At 37.2% G+C, this 25,725-nt stretch overlaps 1 protein-coding gene across 5 annotated transcripts in view; it reads left to right on the top strand.

The window, feature by feature from the left end:
- XPO4 (exportin 4) overlaps positions 1-25,725 on the top strand; it is a 133,510-nt gene that overhangs the window by 41,073 nt on the left and 66,712 nt on the right. For 2 of the 5 annotated variants that reach the window (XM_054587978.1, XM_054587977.1), the window contains exons 2-4: positions 3,963-4,068; positions 9,323-9,464; positions 14,117-14,255. In XM_054587978.1, coding sequence (XP_054443953.1) covers positions 3,963-4,068; positions 9,323-9,464; positions 14,117-14,255 — 387 coding nt within the window. Of the gene's footprint in view, positions 1-3,961; positions 4,069-9,018; positions 9,213-9,322; positions 9,465-14,116; positions 14,256-25,725 lie in introns of those variants that run through there. The other 3 variants (XM_054587979.1, XM_054587981.1, XM_054587980.1) reach the window with 3 other exon arrangements.

Genomic DNA, 25,725 nt, shown 5'->3' with positions numbered 1-25,725 from the left:
CAGAATGAATACTGATTCTTTCTTATTATTCTGATTTCTTTTCTTGGTTTAGAATCATCAAAATAGCACATTTAAAAAGAAAACATTGATGGTACCATAGTGATGAAGAGAAAATGGCCATATTCTTTGCTTTAGAATTATAAGTAATTCTCATTTTAGATTTAGAAATGCCACATAGAATGATCACAACAATGAAATTTTTTTCATCACCATTCGTACACCTACCTTTACCATTTGTCCACTTACAAACTGTATCAAGAAAATTTTTTAGACGCCATAAAAGAGAACACAATATGTGTCACTTATTCTTTTAGCAAAACAAGTTGGCTCATCTTTTTGTCACAGAATATTGGGTAATGAAATGATTTTTGAATAATTTCACCATTTTTTTTATTTTTTTCTTTTTTAAATAGTTCACCGTTTTACTGAAGATCCCAGCTTTGTGTGGAGGGATGTCCTGTTAGAGCCCCTCCATAGGAGGGCCCTGCTCTATCTGCAGTCTTCTGTACCTTGGGCAGCTGTCACAATGCAAACTCAAGGTCCCTTGGGGTTGATGCATCTTTAGCGTGCATGCATGCATGCTTTCATTTTTGGATCCCTGCTTTTGCTTACTTTTTAGCTTCTGAGGATTCCTTAATTTCTTGTAAGCTCAGTAATACATTAAAAATTTTGGAAATATTTTATTTACCATTTTTATTTGATTTTAGCAGAAGAGTTATTCAAGTACCTAGTCAGTAGTACCATTGGGAATGGGAGGCCTACTCATTTTAAAAAAGTAACAAAGTATCATTTTGTGCTATTGATTCACATTTAGGTGAGAGCAATGGTCAGTTCGAAGGTTTAAGGAAACTGAAAACCCAGTAAATTCTTACCATTAACTTAAAATCTTTAGGGAATGAATCAAAGACTATCAGTATATATGTTTTTGGGTGGTACAAGTTTCCTCATATGTAAAATGGGAATAATAATAGTACCTACCTCATAGGGTTGTTGTGAGGGTCAGTGAGATCCTTTCTATATTATACTTCACTGTTTAAGAAATCTGATATTTTATGAATGGAATATCACTTTTTGTTATATTAAAATTATATTCAGACCTGTACTTTATTAAGTGTGTGTATATCAGTGTCCAAAGACAAATTAGCTTTAGGAACTATATTTGTTTGCAGAATAACTAGCATATTAATTTGCAAATTATGTGTGTGTAGTGCTGCTTTTCAAGGGTGATGAGAAAAAAAGAATATGTAACTCAAATTCTCTTGAGTAACCTATAGTTCATTTGTATTCATAGCAAGTAGGTAGTGCTTTGTAATGTGCTGAGTATTCAGGGTATAGTCAGCAAATATGCATGATGGTATCCTTTGGAAAATACAAATTCGGTGTGTTGAGTTGGAGAAGCTGGTGGCAATGAAGAATTTCCAAATGAAAGGACAAACATTTTTAACAGTTAGCTGTTCACAAAATGTTATTAATAAAGGCTTTTTAAAAAGTATAAAGAATGCTTTATTAGAAATGTTTGCATTTTTACCTAGAGAGCTGTAGATGGTGCTATATCCTTAAGCATAGTAGTGGGAATTGGCTTTAACTATAATTATAAGAATTCTTTTAGGGCAGAGCTCCTAAGTTAGTCTTCCTCCCTCCCTGACTCCTTCCTTCCCTCCCTTCCTTCCTATTTTAACTAAAATTAGAACGACTAATGTTGCTTAATTGATGTAGCTTATAATAAATGTTGATACAATGTACTTGGTTGCAAAATGTTTTTTTGTCTTCCAGATTCTTTCAATATAGTTGAAATTATGATTTTCCTACTTTATATTGGTTACAATAACAAAGGTTTATTTTCCTACCATCTGCCTTCTCTGTCCCCTCCAAATTGATAATTGTAATATTTTGATTGGTAGTCTTTACAAGCAGTCTCCTCTCCTTCTCTTCAGATGGGTTAAAGACCACCAAACTGTATCATAGGACTGTATTCTTAGGTAGGTCTGGTTCAGGGGATATTATCTTGAGAATAAGATTGTTAGAAAAAAGTGGAATTTAAAGATCTGGGCAGACTTTAGAAGCTGTTTTGTTAAGATATGTCTGCCTTTTCTGGCAATTAATTTATTATTCAGATAGGAGTTCTGTAAATTCCAGACTTTATTATTCCCTAATTTTTCTGATTTAATGGTGATTTAAAAAACTTAAGGTAGAATTACCTGATAATACTTATGTTTTTTTAATGGTTAAAAAATTGGGTTTTTATTATTTTTGCTAAACAGTGCTAAAAATTTCATTTTGAAGGCAGGGCTTGAATGATCAATTTTGTTCCATTATTTAATTTAAAAAAAGAAAAGAAGTGGAAAGAGGTCATGGCCAAAAAAAAAAAAAAAAAAAAATAGGAGTTAACTTCCACCCCACCCTTGAAGCTCTAGCCAGTGACATGAACATTATCCACATTCCATTCAGTGTCCAATATTCAGATGGTAGAACACACTGCCCCATTGGACCACCCTGAAAGCATGGGGCAACCTGTGCCAGTTTTAGCTCTCAATAGGTTATTCAACCAGATGAACTAGTGGGCTAAAGTCCAGAAAGTCTTTCCTGGTTTTCTGCCCATTGGCTGACCACATAGAAACTGTCATAAACTTGTAAAATTTAAGGTGGGTGGGGAAGTCCGTAGAAGGAGGAGGTTGGCAGGAGAAAAGAAACTCAAGCTTCCTCCTGAGCTAGTGATTCTCAATACAGACTTCAAGAGAGGTCAGGATAGGTGTATTCTAGGTTTCTGATGAAAGAAAATCATCCTTTGAGGAGGAGCTGAGATGTACCATGAAGAATAGTTCTTCCTTCGGAGGCCCCTGGAGGTAGGACAACATAAGGTGGTTCTCCTAGCACCATGAAGGAAGGCGGAAGGCTGAGCGAGAATCCCAAGGTTTCAGCCATATGTGAGACTGGTACACACAGAAAGACTGGAAAGCCATCAGGAACCCTCAGTGCCAACTCCCACCAGCATACACTGGCTCTAAGTTATGTGAACTTATGTGAACTAAGTTAAGTTAGTGGCCATAACCTAGGAAAAAGAAACCTGCGAGAAGCAGAAAGTATTTAGAGAATATTCCAAAGATCTCTTTCCAAAGATGACATATTCATATATATATATATTTAAAGCAAAGAAAAATAAAACTCATTCAAACCATGCCCTGTGCATAAAAAGAAAAATTTAAAGTGAGACCTTTGGCCCTGGCTGGTGTGGCTCAGTAGATTGAGTGCCAGCTGGCGAACCAAAAGTTCACTGGTTTGATTCCCAGTCAGGGCACATGCTGGCCAGGTCCCCAGTAGGGGGCTATAAGAGGTAACCGATCGATGTCTCTCTCCCACGTCGATGTCTCTCTCCCACGTCGATGTTTCTCTCCCTCTCTATCTCCCTTCCCCTCTCTCTAAAAATAAATAAAATAAAATAAAAAGAGACCTTGCTGCTCTAGTCTTACGTATCATAGTCAGCTTGTTACTTTTATTTTGGAAGAGAAGATGTAAAAGTTTCCTTCAGTCATTCAGAAGGCAAATGTAACCACTTATAAAACCTGAAAGGTGGGGCAAACTAGGAGAGGAAAGTAACTTTGGATTCAGTTAACACCAGTTCTGAAGAATTTCGAAATTATTTGAACTTGGTCAAGTTAAATAGAGTGGTATATTTTGGAATAAAAGGCAGTGATTAGCTGTGTTTTAAAAAATACAAAAACATGTTAGATAAATATCTTTCTAAAATGTAGATAGCTTTAAAGGATTCTGACCCAAACCTTGCTGGGAATGTCTTCCTTCTTCCTGAGTTTCATATTAATAGTTCCTAAAAAAAAAAAAAAATTGTTCTTCTGTTGCCCCCTAAAAGTGAAAGTATTTTCTCATTGTGAGTAGAAGGATTGCTGTTGTTGAAGTGTTCTTATTGAACACGTGTACTCTATTTTTTGTTTCTCTTAACTGTCAAGGCACCGCCTTCCATGGTCAACAGTGAGCAACGCCAGCATGCAGAGCACATATTCTTATCATTTAGGAAATCCAAGTCACCATTTGCAGTTTGCAAGCATATTTTGGGTAAGTATTCACTTTAAAAATGTTCTTGCATAATCACTTTTAGTTTTTCTGTCTTGAGTGTTATATATTTTAAATTCCTTTTAAAATAAGCAAGTTTATACAGTTATAATTTTTCATTAGTAATCATTCTACTGAAGTGGCTTTTAAGATATCCCATATAGCCAGACAGAAAAACTTTTTTAACTTTGGATTTTTCTCCCCTAGACATAGTGTTCTATAATTGTTTTCTTATTGACCATAATGTGAAGGCTGTTAAGAGTGGGGAAAAAATATATTTTTTCAATTGTTTTCAAGTGTGATATCATGTATTATAGGAAATTTACTATATCCAACCCCAGTGTTTTAAAATTTAGATTGTTGCCCTGGCTGGTATAGCTCAATGGATTGAGTGCAGGCCTACAAACCAAAGGGTCACTGGTTTGATTCCCAGTCAGGGCACATGTCTGGGTGGTGGGCCAGGCCCCCAGTAGGGGACATGCAAGAGGCAAACACACAATGATGTTTTTCTCCCTCTCTTTCTCCTTCCCTTCCCCTCTCTCTAAAAAATAATTAAAAAAAAGTAAAATTTAGATTGTTTTTGGCGATTTCTACAATTTCTCTTGTTTTTATTTTTAAACCATGTACTCAGCTTGCTTAGTCAGTTCTGTGTAGGTTATCACTGCATATCCTAAGATGAAGCATTGATTTTTACTCTTTTAAAAAAATTTTATGAGTACCTTATATCTGACATATGCACAGAAATGATCTCTTTCCAAAGATGGTATTTTTCTAAGATGTATATATGTCTATGTATATGTAATATCTTCTGTTTCTTAGATATTTTATAACCTTAGTGCTTTTTTTAAAAATTGGAGCCATTTTTTGTCACACATATGTAAGACTCTGAAATGCTGAGTTATTCATGACCACAGAATTGGTTACGAGTATTAGGAACTAAAATATCTGACCTTTCATCTTTCGCTTTGACTTATCTGTTAGCCACCTGTAGTCTGGCTTCCAGATTGAAATTGCCTACAGTGAAAGTTACATGTTAAAAATGCTGTCCATATACGGGATTATAAATGAGAGTTGTTAGATTAGTTGGGGTGGAAAAGCTCTTGTGCAGACACTGGGAGGTCCCAGCTCCAGTGGTGTCTGCTGCATGTGGTCACCTTGAGGCATCACCTTCTCTGAGCCTGTTCTCCCCTGTGAAATAGTAACAGTGATGTCATGTTCCACCATAGATTCAGCTGTCTTGAATTGTGAGGTGCATATGTAGTAACAATATAGAAAAGCATTTTGTAGATGATTGGGTAAATGTCATGAACCCATTATCTCATTTTAAATGACTTTTTAAAAATATGAGAAGCTTAAAAAATGCTATTTTTTGTTTGCTAGGAGCTAGCAGCGATGGTGAAGGTGGCTCTCTCCCACTCAGGAGGTAGATCTCACTGTTAAAGGAGCAGCTTTAATAAGCACCTTTTAAATTCCAAAAGAGGTTTTGAAATTTTTTTTTGAGTGTTGAGTTTGTTTCTGGCATTAAGAAAATTTATTTCATGCCTGTGGAGAATATTTAACTCAGTGTTAAATTAAAAGAAGCAAAACTAAACACCAGCCTTAAGAATTTAAGGGAGATTTACTTCATCCTTACTGCCTGGAAATTGCTCAGCATTAATGGATTTAGAAAATCATTGTGTTAAACTGGCACCTAAACTAATCTTGAGAATGGTTTTCACAGCAGGTACGGTGACTGCGTTAACTAGGTTCCATCATGCTTCATCTTACTTTCTGTTGTAATTCAGTTGACATTCTGTAATAGGTGGGAAGTAGTTGATGTAAGTTATAAGTATTTAATTAGAGTGTATTCGTTTATATCACTCTTTCCTTTTTCGAGCATGTATATTTATGAAGTATTGTTGCTTTGTTATGATTTGAGCTTGTTTTGGAAAACTTGTTTTTTTCGTAAGAATTTCTAAAGAAGAGTATTGCCAGTTCCAGTCCTGCTTCTAAAATCATTTTGGGTTTTGAGACATAAACGATTTAAAAGCCCGAGTGCATGTATTACAGTCATTAATGTACTGCCAAGCCCTGTGTTACATTAATGTTACATCTAAACTTCACAGAGTATCTTTAACTCCGTCCTCGTTTGCCACCAGCACAGAAGGGTTAATTCCTCTAAGAAGACTTCTCATGCAAGTGGCAGTCAATCGCAATTCAGAATTTTCACATTCTTGTGTAGGGATTGTATGTCATTTTTGTAGAATGTTTGGGTAATACATTCTGATAAGGGAGAGACTTTCTCCTTGATGCTTCTCTTTTCTGTCCTCTTAAAATTCTTCTTTTCTCCTCATGTTTCAATACATTTCTTGTTTTTCCTCATTTCCTTGTCTTTTTTGTTTTCATTCTAGTTTTAATTTTTTTTCTCTTTGCTGTGTGTGCACACACATGTGTGCATGTGCATGTTGCATGCTTGTGCATTGTGTCAGAAGAGCAGTCTCAGACATCTTTGGCACTTAGGAATTTTCTAGGTTTGTAGGATGAAATGTTCCTTCAAAAAACCTGCAGTCTCCTCTTCTTAAAGAACTACTATACTCCCAGACAGTGAGGGACTAGTTTCACACTCCTGGAACTGACTCTGTGGCATTCTTTTGTCCTTCTCTCAGGGAGAAATGGATTTCTTTCATTTGTTATCTCAGATGTAGCCAAAATAAAGCAAAATAAAATGGGAGACTTATTGTAGGTTGGTATGCATGTGTGTCTACCACTAAGTAGACTTCGGGGATTACATCACCTGCGCTTTAAGGCCAGGGAGGAAATTGTCATCACTGACATCTGGCCTTGACTACTAGGGCTTTCTTTTTAAAAAAATATTTTCTGATCAGAATGTAGTGTATACGTTTCCTCTCTTACATTTACTTCATTTGAACTTTTGTCTTCATGACTCTGTCTAGTTTCAGATGGCTGACAAGATAAAAAAAAGATACATAATTATAAAAGTTATAGTGGTAGGAAATCACATTGTCTAAAATAATTGGTCATCTAGGCAATGCCCTTGTTAGTGGAAAGCCATTCTAAAAACATTAGAAATTCTAGATGAAAGTGAGTTCCTTGTGAAGATGTGGCCATTTTCACCATCAGTCCAGCAGAGAGAAGAATAAGCCTCATGTACTTTGGGTCTTACAAGGCAAGTGGCCAGTGCTCCTGTAAGCAGCTTTCACACATTTGTGTTAGGGGTGAGTGCAGTGTGTGAAGGCTGGTAACAGTTTTCATGGGAAAGGGTAATTTACTAGGGTAGGAAAATTTCTTCTTTGAAATTTGGAATTTGTTTTTGCTTTTTCCAGATTCCTTTATTCTTAGCTTCTTAGGAGGGTGGTAATAAAGCGATCTTCATTCAATACCAAAGAGAGGAAAAGAGTTACTTTGAAAACTTTGAATGTCATTCACCTTTTGTAGTTGTCCCCCAGCACAAATAGTTGGGAGTAAGCATGTCCCATTGCTCTTGAAGACCAGAAGGTGCTTGTTTGGTCTTACCTTTGTTGGCATGTGCAGTTACGGGTGGATCAGTATTGCTCAAGGAACACACTTGGATTTCCTTCTTCATCTCTTGGTGCTTCAATTCCTTTATCTGTTAAAGGCTGTAAAATGCAGGAATTGAACTAGATGATCTTTGGAGTTCTATTTCTAAAATTCTGTGACTCCCTAAGATTTCATTTCCTTGTTAAAACCCGTGGTTCAGCATTTCACATTTCTTGGTCTTTTGGACTATGAAAATAAGCAGAAACCATTGTTTTGCTTCAAAAAGAGATTTATAATAAGAGATTATTTGAGTTACCTTTATGAAGCAGTACTGTATTTCTCCTTAAGGGATCTAAATAGATTTAGCTGGTTTCTGTTTGAAATTCTCTTTGGATAAAATACTTAATTTGTTTTTCTCTTGGAACTTTATATACATCTTTTCATTATGTTTACATTTTGGAATCTGTTACTTTATTGATTATATTTTAAAGTACCTAAGCTTTTGTGAGTTTTGATAATCATCTCAATTAGAATTCATGTTAAGATAGTATGGGATAATTAAACATTAAAAAATAAGATCCAAATTGATTCTTCTTACTAGTTTTGGTATTTTCAAAATTCCTAGGTAGTAATGTAATAGGAATTTATGTAGGGTATAATTTTTTCCCCTCACATTTTTTAGGCTAATTGTGTCAAGATCACTTGTAAGATTTTTAAATGGCTCGACCCTCAATAAGAGAGAAAAGGGTGTGCCTGATTTATCTTCATGCTCTTCTGGTAATTTCATGAAGGTGCTATTCTCTGCCTCAAGTGAATCTCTCATGGCTTTCAGATACTCGTGTCCAGTGACCTGGGCAAATAACCTGCAGTCGAATCATAGACTTCTCATGGATTTCACCGATGGTTTTTTAGAGCTTCAGAAAATTTCCACTTTTTCTTGACTTTATTTTGACTGTTTCTCCCTTTTGATAATACTGTTTGGAAACTGACTGGAGTTGTATTTGGTGAATAAAAGAAAATAGAAAATTAATATAAAATATTTTTTAGGTATGTTAATTTTCTATTTTGTTCTGCTCTAGATTTAGTTTTTAGTTCAGATACTATCACTTGCTAGCTAAGGCTGAATCTTTCTAAGTGTAGCTTTGGGATTTTACTCAGTTTGACCAGTATTGCAATCAGAAAATTTGCAAGAACTTCTCACCTTGTGTAAATGTGATTTTTTTTAACATTTTGAAAAAATAGCCAAAGTATAATTGTCTTTATTTCTGAACTTACTATTGGAGATGGGTCATCATCCTTCTGAAAGCTTTATTACTTAAATGGAAATGTTTTAACAGCATGGCTCATCACAAATAGTAGTGTTCATAGGCTAGTTTATTAAGGTATTTTGCAGATACCAAGTTCTGTTTTGCACAGGGTGAGAATCTCTTAGGAAGTTTTCTGATTGCTTTATATTTTTATTTTATTTTTTTTAAAGCTGTGTTATTTTTTAGTTCTTCATGCTTTGGAAGTAACAGTTGAAGAGAGGTGAGGAAAGTTTGTGAAAATTGTGATCGGGGATTAGCTGCCACCTGCCTGAGGTGTCTTCTGAGAGGAACTAACCTCTTTGTGGTGCTAGAGCAAGGTCACTGGATTAAAAAAAAGAACAGGTAACCATCTTATTCCTTGTATGAAAAGTTCTGTTTTAAAATTAATAAATGCAACGTGTTCAAGGGAAGATGAGCTGCTGTTTACAGAAAGTGTCTAATTCTCTCCTCAGAAACAAGCAAAGTGGACTATGTCCTCTTTCAAGCTGCCACGGCCATCATGGAGGCAGTGGTCCGAGAGTGGATTCTCTTGGAAAAGGGCAGCATTGAGTCCCTGAGAACATTCCTTTTAACCTATGTCTTACAGAGGCCCAAGTAAGTACACAGAGGAGGTTCTGCAGAAACAACTCACGTGAAGCTTATCCTTTTGGAGCTTTTCCTTTTCCTTTTCTTTATTTTGTAATGATAGACATTATAGTTAAGCTCCATGTGGGGCTTATATTTTAAAAGCTCATACATGTGACTGTAGCTTGTTTTCCTACTTAATGAAATAATGATTTTTTAAAAATTGAATTTATTGGGGTGACGGTTAATAAAGTTATATAAGTTTCAGGTGTACAATTCTATAATACATCATCTGTATATTGTGTGTTCACCAGTCCAAAGCAATAATGATTTTTAATTGAGCTTATGATACTCTTGTTTTGTTTCTTTGAAAAAAATGTGCTGGATGTTAGGTTTTGTGTTGCATTTTGGACTCAGTTCAAAAGCCTTTGTACTTGATCTTTTTTTGTTGCTTGGTAAGTATTATAAAACAGGTGAGTATCCCCAGACGGGTGAGGGGAGGAATCAAGTATGTATATAGAAATGCATGTTATATAAAAAGATTATAGAAGAAAAAAGAAGAAGAAATGCATGTGGTGGGGGAAGGCATAGACAAATGTATTTGAAAAAAATAAATAAATTAAGTTAAAAAAAAAGAAAGAAAGACAAAAGGATCAAATTCTTTAACAGTTTTTTGGAGAGGGACTCAGGTTTAAGGAATGGGGTGAAGGTGAATTTGTATTCATGTTATACACATTGTATTGCTTAAACATTTTACAAGATGGTGCACATTTATTGCTGTATGATTTTTTTTTTAATATGAGGAAAATTATCAGCTGCACCACTTTTGGGGGGAGATTCATTTACTGCTTTTTAAAAAAGATTTTATTTATTTTTAGAGAGAGGGGAAGGGAGGGAGAAAGAGAGAGAGAGAAACATCAATGTGTGGTTGCCTCTCGTGTGCCCCCTACTGGGGCCCTGAGCAGCAACCCAGGCATGTGCCCTGACTGGGAATTGAACCGGCAACCCTGTTGTTCACAGGCTGGTGCTCAGTCCACTGAGCCACACCAGCCAGGGCATACTTTTCTTAAGTCGCTTAAATGCCAAGCTTTCTTTTAAGAAGAGGTGGTGCAGTCTCTATTTGTTGTTTGTGCAGTTGGGTACTTTTTTGCATACATGGTCATTTCCAAATTCTCCAGTGAAGAGAATGTATGTAATTAGAAATGATGGTTGTAAGGAATGTTGACTAATGGTGATAAACATGCATAAAGCTTTAAAAAGAATTTAGAGCATACTGTTACACCTTCCTTCATACTGATTGTTCACTAGCAGTGTCCAAGTTTGTAACACTTAATCATAATTACTGGCATGACTTTAGCACTCAGTTAAGTGCTGACTGCTTTACATCTAGATTCTAGAATATAATATGCATTTAGAAAGCCAAGGTTTGCTTAGCTTGTTAGCACTGCAGGTTTAATAGATACTGTGTCCTATAGATGAGTGGATGTACATATAGGTGAAAGGAGGGGATGGCTCATTTTATTCTGGTTTTAGCAGAATAAGAAAAATTTGCTCTAGTTTCAAACCTTTCTATTTTTCCCACTGGTTTTCTATATTTAAATTTTATTTGTTGTTTGTTGAGTGCACTTGGGTGTGATACCAGCTTGCCCTGGAGCTGTTCATTTATCACAGTCTCTTCCTCCACCAGCTTCAGAACTGCTGAGCTCTGGAGAGCTTGGTAGACTTAAGGGTGTGGCAAATTTTGATTGTGTGTGTATGTGTGATTTCTTGTATTATCCAAGATAACCTCACCCTTACATAATTTTGATTAATTCAGGAGCTGTCTTAGAGTTGGTTATAAAAAAAAACCACAGTACAGTGAACACACACAATGCCCCTTCCCTAGCAGGGGCTCAGTTAATGTTTTGTCATATTGGCTCTCCCTGATGTATGTATATATTATATGCATTTGCTCCTGAACAGTCTGAAAGCATGCTGCAGAAACCATGATGCTTTATTTTAAACATTTCAGCATGACTCCTAAGGCATCATCTCCATACTTTGCTATCTAATGTAATTCTGATTTTGTATTTGGGCTTGTATGAATAATATTATTTTTATCCTTTTCCTTCTTTGTAGTTTATTTTTTCAATCTGGAATTTAATTACATATTATACATTATAATTAGTTGTCAGGTCTCTGTAGTCTCTTTAATCTGAATAAAATAATCTGCCTTTTTTGTCTTTCATGACATACATTTTTGTATAGTAGGATGCCCTACAAGGTGGATTAGAATCAAGTTAAAATTTTTGGTATGCTGCGTAGGTCAGAGACTGTAGGTTGTATAGAATAGACCACTACCATTTCGTGCACAGTTTTTTCTTTTCTATTTTTCTTTCTAATTAAGGTAAAATTCGCATAGAGTAAAATTCAGGTATACTTTTTAAAAGAGACAGTATGGAATAATAGTTGAGAAAAGGACTCCCACTCCTCCAATTTTAAATCTGTGACCTTGGGCACATTATTTCACCTCTTTGTGTATTGATTTTCTGATTATTAAATATAGAGTGAATGATACTTTACCCAAAAGATTGTTAGAGGATTAAATGTGTTAAATTTTGTACAGTTTATATAAAAGTCTTGCACATCATAAACACCCAGTAAATATTAGCTATTATTACTTGTTTTCTTAGTAATTTATAATTCTTATCAGCAGAGATATTTAAAACTAGCTTTATGTATATTCTTAGTAATAGTATTCAGCTTCATGTGCGTTTTCTAGTAGTAGTCAGTGAGGGTGAAACTGTTGCATTCCCCTAAAAGTTTAAGATTCCCTTTGGTAAACTCATATTCTAGCCCATAATAGGATCTCTCTGTTTATTTGCTTAATGAATGCTTCAAGTCTGTGCTTTGAAGGAAGTTTTCCACTTCAGTCTAGACACAGGGACATGTGTTCATTCATTTTCATAAATTTCTAACAAATACCAGTTATGTGGCCGGCAGTGTACCTTATCTTGGAATAACAGCAGCAGGCCTAACATGGCAGCCAGTCTGGGAGATGACGTTAAAACCCATGGTAACACATGCTTTGTGGTATAACAGAGAAATGTGGGAGAGCCCTTCTTAGTAATGACCAGCCAGGCGTAGGGTGCTGTTCAGGAATGCTGTCTGGACCAAGTGGCATCATGGTCTGGGCAAAGCAGTTAAATGGCCTGCAAGTACATGGAACTTGTGCCAGGAACTGAAAGAAGTTTAGTACATCTGCGGTTTTGGGTGTGTGTGGAAGAGGTGAGATCAGAGAGGGGAGCAGGTACCTAGTCATGAAGGCCCTTAGGAGGGGGCTACCGTATCATTTATGTCCAAGTGGGGACACATTTCAGAGTAAAAGAAAACATTATTAATAGTTATGTTGGACAGCAGGTAAACTGAGAGTGTCCCAGGAAAGCTGGTCTGGGTCACACTGCTTATAAGCCATGTGAAGGAATTTGGGTTTTTTTGTTTGTTTGTTTTTTTTACAAGAGCATGGATGGACCTAGAGGGTTATTACGCTAAGTGAAACAAGTCAGCAAAAAACAAATACCATATGATTTCACTTATATGTGGAATATGAAGAGCAAAATAAGTGAACAAACAAAACAGTAACAAATTCATAGACACAAAGAACAACAAACAGGGTTGCCAGGTGGGAGGAGGGTTGGGGAGTAGTGAAAAAGGGGATGGAATTAAGAAATACAGATTGGTAGTTACAAAATTGTCAGGGGATGTAAGTACAGCTTAGGAAATACAATCAATAATATTGTAATAACTGTATGGTGCCAAGTGAGTACTTGAATTATATGGGGTATTACTTTGTAAATTACCTAATCACTATGCTGTACACCTGAAACTAATATAAAATAATATTGAATGTGAACTGTAATTGAAAAATTAAAATGAAAAGGAATTTGTGTTTTATTCCAGGGGTACATGGTGGTTGTATTCTTGTGCATTTTAGAGGCTGGATTGTAAAGTTCAGGGTTATGTTTCTGATCCTTACCTTTAAGAAACAGTTGTGAAAAGTCAGTTATTTATGCCCTTGTGGTCTAATGGACTTTGTAGAATGCCTCCACTTAGGACCAGTGCTTCTGCCACCACATCAAGGAACAGAACTTAGAAAGAACTTAGAGAGTTTTAAAAAGATTTTTTAGAATTTGCATATTTCTATAATTTGTGTCTTGGATAGCTACTATGTTGCCTTTCCACAGTAAGGGGAATGGATTTAAAATTATACTACTTGTTGGAGGTAGATAATAGGACAGAATTTTTCTTTAACTGGTGGAATCTTAATCTAGCTTTTCATGGGCTGACTTAACACCTGTCGAACACTGCCTGAAGCAGCTAACCCTTATGTAGTGCTTAGTGTGCACTGGGCACAGTTTTGAGAACATTTAATTCTTGTAACAACCCTGGTACTCTTGTCCCCATTCCACAGGTGAGAAAACTGAGACTCTGAGTATTAACTCTCTTACCCAGGGTCACATAGCCAGTAGATGGAGTGTGGATTTGCACCCAGGTCATCTGGGTTTGGAGTGCATAATGGATTGGCTACACTCCACTCAGATCTAAGTGGGATTATTAAGAGTTTCAGGCATATTGAGAAATTTTGTAGTGTTTTTATATGAGATTTATGTAGTGGTTTTCACTTTGATCTTTATATTTTACAGCCTCCAAAAGTATGTTCGGGAACAAATTCTCTTAGCAGTAGCAGTAATTGTAAAACGAGGCTCACTTGATAAGTCAATTGACTGCAAGAGCATTTTCCATGAAGTCAGCCAGTTGATCAGTAGTGGCAATCCCACTGTGGTAAGTGTGCCTACTGTTCACATTTGTAAATATTTAATTTGTATTTTGTTTAACAAAGATACCATTACAGCAACAGTAACAGTTATCTACATGAAACAAAAAGCAGTTTTTATTTGTTCCTGTTTTCTCTAGTCCTTTTCATATGTGTACATATTGTGGATGTAGCGATTCACCTTTTCGTTTGATCCTGTTTCCATGTTGTTGTAGTGTTAATAATCATCATTTTAATGGTGTAAAGTATTATAAGCTAACATTTAACCATTTCTCTTCAAGTGAACATTTCCTCCATTAAAATTTTTTTTCTTTAATTTTTAGAGATTGGGGAAGGGAGGGAGAAAGAGAGAGAAAGAAATATCGATGTGTGAGAGAAACATTGATAAATTGTCTCTCGCAAGCCCCAACTGGGGACCTGGCCTGCAACCAAGACATATGCCTGGACCAGGAATCAAACCAGCAACCTTATAGTTAACAGGCCAGTGCTCAGTCCACTGAACCATACCAGCCAGGGCACATTTCTTACATTTTTTATTAACTTTTGACAACTTCTAGTGATAGTAGGAATGTTTGAATAAAATATGGAATGATCTCTCTCTAACATAACTATTAATGTTGCTCTACATATATATATATATATATATATATATATATATATATATATATATATATATATAAAAATATGTCACTGTCAGCTGAACAAATTTGAGAACCGTTGTTCTTGACTGAATTATTCTGGGGAGCCTAATTGACTTGTTCCCCTTTCAGTCTTATGTCTACCTTTTGGGAACTCTTTGTGCCTTCAGAGTCTAAGGGCTTGGAGTTGGTGTTAGTTATCAGCTGTGATTCTTGGCTAGAATGATTGACTTCTATCAGCTACATGGTTTTTAACTCATGTAGAATTGGGATTGGTACTACCTGGCTGTTCTGATTTTCAGGTGTTAAGTCTTTAAACATTTTGGGTAGTTTTCTAAAATTATGTGAGGCTGTACACCTTCCAGCTTTTTATGAATTACTTTGCAGCTTCAGTGAGTTTGTGATTTTAATCATATTATTGATGGCTTGTGGTTAGGAGGTCGAGGTACATTTTAGGGAGCTGCACACTGTCCCTTCCTTTTCACAGTGTGTTGGATCTCTTCTCTCCCCACCTTTTACCACACACAAATGTGTGCTCGCTTCTGCTCTAGCCCACCACCAATCTGGCGGTGACCCCCAGACTGACCTAACAGGCCCTCGAATAACGGAACATGTAAGCAGGTTATTAGAACTTTGGAACTTCCTGTACAACCCTGATGTTTTTGGTTTTTCCTTTGGAATTTATCAGGGGGCCTGTGTCTATCATTTTTTTCCTTACCAACTTTATTGAGGAATAATTTACATACATTACTGCATCCATTTAGTGTGTACACTTGGCTGAGTTATACATTTGTGGCTACCAGTGAGCTCCCAGCAGAGTCACAGTACAGAGCATTCCTACTTACATTTGATTTTTGACTTTGTGAATATTGTGTTCTATGCCATGCTTGTGGCAGATTCCTCAGGAGTACATGCATGTGTTCTATATTTGTTATCTCTAACCTGTGGTCACAACACAGCCACATGGTAGCTTCTTAATATTTGAAATGTGGCTGGTATGACTGAGGAACTGAATTTTTAATTTTATTTCACTTTGATTAATTTACATTCAAATAGCCACATGTAGCTAGTGGCAACCATATTGGACAGTATAGTTCTAGAGACACTGATCATCCAGTGGTCTAATTCTATGACCTTTTCACCTAATCTTAGTATTGTAAAATTTAATTTTTTATATAAAACTAACTTCAACATGTGCACATTTGAATCACTACATTTTCTGAGTCATTTGGCTTGTTTTATGTAGTGAGAAGTTCTCCTGAAAATAGTCCTTAAATAAGATTCTATTTAAAATTGAGGTAAAAATGATTGGGGAGCTACTTTTTACCAATATTAATCGTTACTCTTAAACTCTCTCTTGGTGGACATGGTCTTCTTTTCTGGTGAAGGCTTTGCTCTTGGCACACTGATGCTTCAGGGTTGCCTGCCTTAGTTGTGTAGTGCAGCAATCCCCAACCATTTTGGCACCAGGGACTTGTTTTCTGGAAGACAATTTTTTCCACGGATGGGGCATCGTTCAGGGGATGATTTTGGGATGATTCAAGCACATTACATTCAAGCTCACCTTCTGCTATTGGCCTGGTTCCTAACAGGCCTGGACAGGTACCCATCCACAGCCTGAAGGTTGGGGACTCCTGGTGTAGTGATAATCTTGTTATTTGAGTGAATTATGTTACTGGTGGCCATGTGCCATCCAGTGGTGGCTGTCATGATGGGTGAGGGAAGAACAAGGGGTGGAGACAACTGGCCAGAGCTAGTGGGGAAGGTTTGGCGCTTAGGCTGCTACTTTGAGATGTTATCATAGTCCACTACTCCAAGTCAGGTCAAGTTTTATGTGTTAGATTACACTTAAGGACATGTTGCTTCATGTGACAGTCACAGTGAAGGAGTCCAGCTTGTTGCAGCTGACCAGGACTTAAACTTTAGTAACGAAACCAGTAACTTTTGACATCCATGTGCTTATAACTAATGCCTTCTCCATAGTTAGTAGAATTTCTGTGCCCTGTCCTCACCTCCCATAGGTAGCTTCTTGGCACCTGGACGCTGAAGGCAAAGACTCAGGTGTCTCTTACCTCTCTCAGGACTGGGTGCAGACACAGGGATTGAGTTCCCCAGTTCCCTTTGCCTGGGGAATTTGACCCAACTTCAAAAAGTTGTCCCAATGCAACCTTGCATTGGACTTTTTGAACCAGGAAATAACTGATGTTCTGTAAATGTTTGAAACAGATGTCACTGTTAGAGAAGATTTTGCTCTATTCACTTGAGAATAGTGGCTAAATTCAGTATCATTGTGAAAAACTCCAAAACAGAAAGATTTTTTTGAAAGTTGAATTTCTTTTAATGGTGTTAACTTTTTATAGCAGCAGGTGGGAGGTTTAATTTAATTTCAGGATGGCCAGATGAATTTATTATGGTGACTACACTGAAAATATTAAACTTAAAAAGTACTACATTTATGCAGCCAGCTCAGTGCACTGTGTGGTCATCCCTGTTATCCTTGCCCAGGAGGTCAAACAAAATGAGATTCCAGACCAGGAAAGTGTTTTAATGTTCCCCTGTTGCTCTCCCTCAGGCTGTTGAGAATTTGTAGGAGTGGTTCAAGAATTTACCTAAGGTTTTCTTAGTCTCAGAGACATGAACAGCAGTGGGAGATAGGGATAAGATTTGAAAGGGGGAATCAGATGGCAGGGGAGTGAGAGGAAGTCACACTGACCTCCTCCTAGGACCAATCTAGAATTACAACTAAATTGTAGAGAAATTACCTGAAACAAATAACTGAACAATAGCAAGAAGGGAGCCTTATAACCTCAGACAGACAGAAGAATCAGCTGTAGCACAACCTGACTGGTAAGGAGTGCGGTAGAGACTCAAGAAGGTGGGCTGTGCACCCACGGGCAGCAGCACCAGAAGGATATTGAAACAGCCAGTTGGATTCCCCTGAGAAGAGCGGGGTTTAAACCATAAGTGGGGATCTTCAGATTACAGCACCAGAGCTAAAAAAGTACACAGAAAACAATCAGCTGCGAAAAGAGGGTTGCTCTCTGCCAGAGACAGGTGGCTGGAGATGCAAAGAGCCATTTAAAGGGCCAGTGCATACATTTTTATTTGCAGCTGCTTACCCTGGGCTCCAGCAAAGGCAGGCTCAGAGTGGGCTGGAGATGCCTAAGGAGAGACTAGGGAAGGAGGTTTTGGGGAGAGAAAGGAGAGAGCAGCTGGCGGGATCCCGGTGCTGACTCCTCCCCAATACAGCAGCAGCCATCTTGATCAGGCAGGCCACTCCCCTGAGCAGCAACAGCGTGAGAGGACCCAATAATCCTCCCCCCGCCAGAGGGACTCTGCCCCTTCCTGTGGTGTGTAAGCCTGACTGCTGAGTGCAGAGTGACTAGATTAACAACTGAAGGAGACAGCCACAGACAGTAGATTCCTGGAAGCCTTGAACAGACTGCCTAAGGTCAGACAGGGTCAACATCTGACATCATCTGTGGCAGATCCAGAAAGAAAAAACAGCAGTCTCCTACCACAGAAGTTCACACCACAAAGTCAGGAAATCAAGAAAGATCAATTTAAGAAGCAGAAGCAAAAAAGAAGAGTCTCCCAAATAATGGGAAGACAAAGAAACACTCCCCAGTCTAAGGGAAAGGAGGAATCTCCATAAAGAGAACTAAATGAAATATAGACAAGTCGACCATCAGATATTGAGTTCAAAACAACAGTTCTAGGGAAGCTCAATGAGCTCAGTGAGCTCAGAGAGACTTAAAAAAAACTACGGGGAAACTACAAGGAACTTCCTGCAAACTATATCAACATGAAAAAGGACATAGAAACTATCAAGAGTCAAGAGGAAATGAAGAATACAATTTCTGAATTGAGAACACAATAGAAGGAATCAAAAGCAGGCTAGATGAAGCAGAGGAATGAATCAGTGAGCTGGAGAATAACGTAGAAAAAAGCTCCCAGAAAGAGCAAGAAAATGAACAAAGACTCAAAAAAAATGAAGAGACATTTAGGGAAATGCAGGACAACCTGAAATATAATAATACTGTATAATAGAGATACCAGAAGGGGAAGAGGAGGAGGAAGAGGTAGAGAACCTGTTGGAAAAAGTAATGATGGAAAAGTTCCCTCATTGGAGGAGAGAAAAAGTCACACAAGTCCAGGAAGCAGCGGGCCCCATTCAAGAGGAACCCCATGAGGCCCACTCCAAGACATATCATCATTAAAATGGCAAATATCAAAGACAGAATCCTAAAGGCAGCAAGGGAGAAACAGGTAGTAACATAAGGGAGCCCCAGTATGGCTAGCAGCTGACTTCTCAGCAGAAACACTTCAAGCCAGAAGGGACTAGCAAGAAATATTCCAAGCCATGAAAAGCAAAGGCCTGCAACCAAGACTGCTCTACCCAGCAAAGCTCTCAATTAAAATGGAAGGTGAAATAAGGAGTTTCCCACACCAAAGAAGGCTAAAAGAATACACCTCCACCAAACCAGCATTGCAAGACAATGAAGAAAAGGAGTCTATGAACACCCAGTTCCTGTCACTGTCACCAATACTTGATATTACCAGTATTTTTAATAGTTATTCATCTGATTGTGACAATGATGTTATTTTAATTGTTCCTTTATTATTTGTTGAAACTAAACCTGTTTTTGTATATTTCTTGTCTTTTTATTTTTTTAAAAAAAGCTTTACATGACTTTTTGGTATTCTTTATCCATTTTTTGATTAAATGTTTGTAGAATTTTTTCCCTAAAAAAACCAAAACAAAACTGTTAACCCTTTTTTAGATGTGTTGGAAATACTTTCCTATTCTATTACTTGCCTTTAATTTTTTTATATGTATATTACTGTATTGTCTTAAATGTTTAATATTGTCATATTATCAGTATTGTACTTTACAGCTTCTGGGTTTGAATATTTTACTTCAGGGTAAGAAAAATATTATTGTGCATTTTCTCCTACAACTCCTTAGAGTTTACATATTGATTTTTACCTCACCTGAATATTTTTTGTATAATATGTGAAATAGGGCTCCTTTTGTCTAATTTCAAGTAATGGTGATCCATGCACCTTATTTGTTGAATAAGCTTTATTTTCCCCATGGATTTGAAATGTCAGTTTAATCATATATTACGTTGTTAGATAAGTATGTTTATTTTTAGAATACTCATTTTATTTCAGTGATCTACTTGATTATTTCTGTGCTCATGTTATGTTTTTAATTGCCGAGGCTTTATAATTTAAATTTTTAAATATTTTTAATGGATTTTGACATTTAATATATAAAATCAACCTACATTAAAAAGATAAAAAAAGAAGGAAGGAAGGAACTTCTACATTTTGTGACAACATGGATGGAACTGGAGAACATTATGCTAAGTGAAATAAGCCACTCAGTGAAAGACAAATACCATATGATCTCACCTGTACGTGCAATCTATTCAACAACATAAACTAACGAACCTAGGAAACCACAGGCATGGAGACATGGAGGAGGCTGAAAGTGACCAGAGGGCATGGGTAAGGAGGACGATGGTGTATAGTAGGAGAAGGAACTAAACAAAGAAGATGTATGAATGACCAATGGACATGGGCAACAGAGTGGGAATTGACTGTGGAGGAGAGGGGGCAGGGTGGGGTGGGTGGTAGAGCACATAGGGGGAAAAATTGGGAGAACTGTAATACAATAAACATGATTTAAAAGTTAAGAAAAAAAAGACTGGATAGGAGGAGAAAATGATACATTCAGAATGTGAATATAGTGTTGGCTAGAAACTTTGTAAAGATGATTTTAAGAGAGATTTACAAAAAAGGATATAGTTGGTGGTTTTCTATGAGTGAAAGAAGGTTGACCTCATGAGTTAACTGATTAACTTTCCCCACGTCTTCATTGCCAGAAACTGTAGTCTGGCTTTCACTTTCCCTCCCTAAGCATATTTTTTGGTGGTCTGTCCCCTTATGGTACTAGTCTAACATACATATTTATGTAAGTTCGGGGGAAGTATAGTATGACATGCCTATTTTTATTGTGGATACGCACTTAAGGGGGGCCCAGCAAAGGAGAGAGCACCCAATGAGTTTAGTAAGCATTCAGCAAGTGTGGATCTCCCCAGTGACTCACCCCTTTACTTAGATGATCTTAGGGCAAGAACGCGGCTAAATTATCTTTTTCTTTTTCTTGCGTGCGTGCGTGCGTGTGTGTGTGTGTGTGTGTAGATAGATTTTTTTAAATTTTCACCCAACGACATACTTGTTGATTTTAGAGAGGGGAAGGTGGGGGCAGGGGGAAAGAGGGAGAGAAACTCGGTGTTAGAAACATTGATTGATTGCCTCCTGTATGCACCCTGATGGGGGAATGAACCCACAACCTAGGTATGTGCCCTGTATGGGAATTGAACCCAAGAAGCTTTGGGGATGATGTCCCAATCAGCTGAGGCATACCGACAAGTGGTAAATTATCTTTTTCTATCAAATAATATTTTAAGTATCGAAAATCAGAAGAAGGCATATATGTTGTTATTCATGAGTGAAAACTAATTGTTTATGTGAAAAAGTAGGAAGCCAACATAAGCTCTACTATAAATGCTCTAAGAAATATTTTATAGTCTTGATTCTCTACAGATAGTTTTATGTAAGAGTATCTTATTCATAAAGTATTTTCTAAGGAGATGATATTATTTTTTTAAAGATTATATTTATTTTTAGAGAGAGGGGAAGGGAGAGAAACATTGATCAGTTGCCTGTCATATGCCCCCTACTGGAGACCTGGCCCACAACCCAGACATGTGGCCTGAATGCGAATTGAACTGATGACTTTTAAGTTCACAGGTGGGAGCTCAAGCCACTGAGCCACACCAGCCAGCACAGGAGATTATATTGTTTAGATAGTACAGTTTTCCATGTATTGTGATGTATTCTTAAAGTAATTATGTGAGTACAGTTATTAAATAATAGATTGTTTCATGCCTGTTACTGTGGACAGGCTGTTTTCCTTCTATGTCTGTGAAGATTGCTGAGGTTACTGCATTGTAGTTTACAAAGGTCAGATCTACTGTCTACTCGTTTGAGGAGGATAGATATGGAGACTTTAAGGAAAGCAGCTAAATATTTTTATTTGAAATCAACATTTAAGCAAATTTTTAATCTATTGCATGTTTATTGCCTTTGAAAGTAGGCATACATTAAATCACTTTTAATGTTTAGTTTAGCATTTAAGTCTCCTTTTTTCCTCTTTGCCATGTGAGAGGGAAATGGGTGAGAAACTCACTTGTCTACATCAGTGCTGCCCTGGATGTGATACCAGCTTTCTCTCTCTTACCACAAGTCTCATTGATGTTTGCTTAGAGGAGCAGCTGGAAGTCTGTGTGTATGGCAGCATTTCATAAGGTTTATTCTTGGTAGTAAAGCTCTCAGGATAAGAGCCAGGCTATAATAAGAGACAGTCCTCTCTCTGAACAAGGGTATTTTATTTTGTCAGCTGGGATTAGTGTTTGAGTAGCTTATGTTTGCAGTAGTAACCTGGTGAATAAGGCAAGCTATCTCTTAGGGATATTTTTCACTATCATGAAATTAATGGCTTTTACTAGAAATAAGAATGCTGCTGTTAAGACTTCAATGTGAAGACAACAGTTACTTAGTTGTTAGTGAATTAACTTGTGGATTTTCAGTACTTGCAATAAAAGTGAACAGATTAGACTATTTTATAACCTTGAGGTCTCATTGAATTTCTTCTGCTTGTTCTATAGTTTAAATTTTCTTTTTGAAATTTATCAATGGCTAAAAATGTAGGGAGTACATCATGTATTCATTTTTCACTTTTCTTTTGTGTTAATTTAGTGTTGGGTGCAGAGATAAAGGTGACTCATTAATCCAGGTAACATTTACTGAGCATCTACTTTACTTTAGTGCTGTTTTTGTTACAGCTTCCCCTAATTAATTGATTACCTATCTTGTGTTTTTAATTTGCTGCAATGTAGATAATTAAGAGGTAGGACCAAAAAAGCCAAAATAGATGATTTTTAAAAAAATATTTATTAATTTTTAGAGAGAGGAGAAGGGAGTGAGTAAAACATTGATGTGAGTGAGAAATGTCTCCAGGTTGATTCTTGCATGCACTGCAGCCGGGGACTGAACCTGAAACCCAGGCATGTGCCCTGACCAGGGATTGAACCGGTGACCTTTCACTTTGGGAGGTGATGCCCTACCAACTGAGCCACACTGGTCAGGGCTAGGTGATTATTTTTTATGATGATGATAAAATCCTTTTGCTTCTTTACCTTATATAAATGTATGGTACTTTTACCTGCATGATTTAATTTGAACCTTAGGACAATTCTATGAATTAGGCAGGGCAGAGCGTGGTAACACTTTTTGTAGATGAGAAGAGTGAGGCCAAGGCAGAAGTGAGTTGCTCTCAGGTACCTAAAGTGGCAAATCCTGGACTGTTGTGACCCAGGTTTCCTGACTCTTTGTTTAAACTTCCAGGGGTGTCCAACCTGTGGCCCACAGGCCACATGTGGCCCAGGATGGCTATGAATGTGGCCCAACACAAAATTGTAAATATACCTAAAATCTGTTTTTTGCTCGTCAGTTTTTGTTACTGTTTGTGTATTTAATGCGTGGCCCAAAACAACTCTTCATCTTCCAGTGTGGCTCAGAGAGGCCAAAAGTTTGGATACGCAGTGGGGTTCTTGGAAAGAGTCCAGCAGTATTTAGAATTTATTTGGGATATAGTTTTAATAATTTGATTTCTAACTTGTTGGGAATGAGAATTATCAATTTAGGAAGGCTGCTTAGTACTATAGTCACATTGCTACAGCATGTGTGACACCAACCAAGGACGGCTGAGGAAAATGGGTGTGATGTAACCAAAAAGCTTGGGCTCTGGTGCCGCTTGGTCATGGCATGTGAAGCCTGTGCATGTTAGTAGATTCCAAGTATTTATATTGCATATCAGATAGTTAAGTGCCTTAGAAATGTGTTTTGGGAACATTTACTTGAAGTAAGTTCCATTAAAAATGTTCGCTGCATTTGGAAAATGAACAGATTCTCACTTAATTCTTTTTGATTATTTATAAGTCTCAGACTTGAACTAATGGTATTTATAGTAGCCCAATCCCTGTAAACTTTAGTAGACAATCTCATGGTCTCCTGTTTATCAATCAGTCAGTCAGTCATCTTGGATCAGATTTCATTGAAATTCACCACTCTAAATTATTTAGAAAAGTTTTTGTTTTTGACCTGTTTGAGTATCAGAGTCACTGTATCCAGTACAGAAATATTATCTAGCCCTGACTATGATGGGGCATAGAGGCAGTGTTTGACGGTACTGATCGGTGAGAGGGGTTCAGAGGTAATGTACTTGGGCTAACCATTACGATCTACACATCTGCCCTGGCTGGTGTGGCTCAGTGGATTGAGTGCCAGCCTGTGAAGCAAAGGGTCACCTGTTCGATTCCTAGTGTGGGGCGCATGCCTGGGTTGTGGGCCAGGTCCCCGGTGGAGGGGTGCATGAGAGGCAGCCACACATGGAAGTTTCCCTCCCTCTCTTTTTCCCTCCCTTCTCCTCCCTAAAAATAAATAAATTAGAAGATCTTAAAAAAAAAAAGATCTACAAGTCTGAAGCAAGCACAGAGGAACCTTCTTCTACAGGGTAAGAAAAACAAACACTTGTGACCTCACATAGGCAGATTGGATGCTTCCCCTTCTCTCTCTCTCTCTCTCCCGACATCTCCTGAGAAGGAGCTGTCCCTTTTTCTATTTTAGGATTACATTTTAGTTTGTTTCCCAGATATTGTCATTATAATGTACCTACTGTGAGAGTAACTTTATTTTAAGGAGATTTAATTTAATTGATAATTAAATACTGAAAACAAATGAACACATTGGAAAATGAGTCTTACATGCATTGTGATGTGTTTAATTCCTCTGGAATAGGAGGAATACTCTATTGATATGTGCAGAGGTGCTTTGCTCTTTTAATGTACTATCAATACTCAGTCACTATTCTCCAGGATTTTCTGTTCTCTTGGCACCTTTGAGCGTTAGTGGTATAGTATAATTAATATTGATGACTCTACTCTCAAGTCCTTACAGGGATTCCAAATCAAGGAGTGATTAAACTATTTGGTACCTTTTTTTTTTTTTTAAGAGAGAGGGAAAAGGAAGGAAAAAGGGGGACAGAAACATCAGTGTGTGGTTGTCTCTTGCACGCCCCCAACTGGGGACCTGGCCAGCAACCCAGACATGTGCCCTAACTGGGAATCGAACCAGCGACCCTTTGCAGGCCAGCACGCAATCCATTAAGCCTTACCAGTCAGGGTATTTGGTATCTTTTAATGATGAAAATCTCTTATTTCTTTGAAAGCTTGTAATTTGAGGTACTTTAAAACCAGAATATTTGATTTTTGGTAATAACTCTAACCATTTTGCATAATTTATACTCATGTGTTTCTTAAGTCTTTTGAGGGGTAAATTTGAAAAGAACACAGTTGCTTTTAAAATTTATGTTATTTCATAATTATAAAGAGGAGAAAGGAGAATACAAAATAGGACATGGTGTATATAACATTACCTGTGCATTAACACATTGGGAAACTGTGGACAAATATTAGCAGTAATAGCTTCTGGGTGGTAGGATTGTGAATAGTTTTATTCCCTTTGTGCTTTTCTGTACTTCCCAGTTTGCTTTTTTAATTTTTTAAGGTTGGAGATACATTATTTTTGTAAGAAGAAAATGTTAATTGAAAAACAATGTTACAGAGAGCTAAGTCTGTAGTAAGACTGTGTTTTGTTTTAATTATGGATTAAGAATGTACTTTCCTGCTCTGACTGGTATAGCTCA

This window comes from Pteronotus mesoamericanus, unplaced genomic scaffold (genome assembly GCF_021234165.1).
Source record: "Pteronotus mesoamericanus isolate MK-2021 breed Mesoamerican mustached bat unplaced genomic scaffold, CSHL_Meso_final scaffold_125, whole genome shotgun sequence".
Classification (NCBI taxonomy): domain Eukaryota; kingdom Metazoa; phylum Chordata; class Mammalia; order Chiroptera; family Mormoopidae; genus Pteronotus; species Pteronotus mesoamericanus.
Note: the sequence above shows the minus strand (reverse complement) of the source record. Positions and strands in the feature narration are given on the sequence as shown.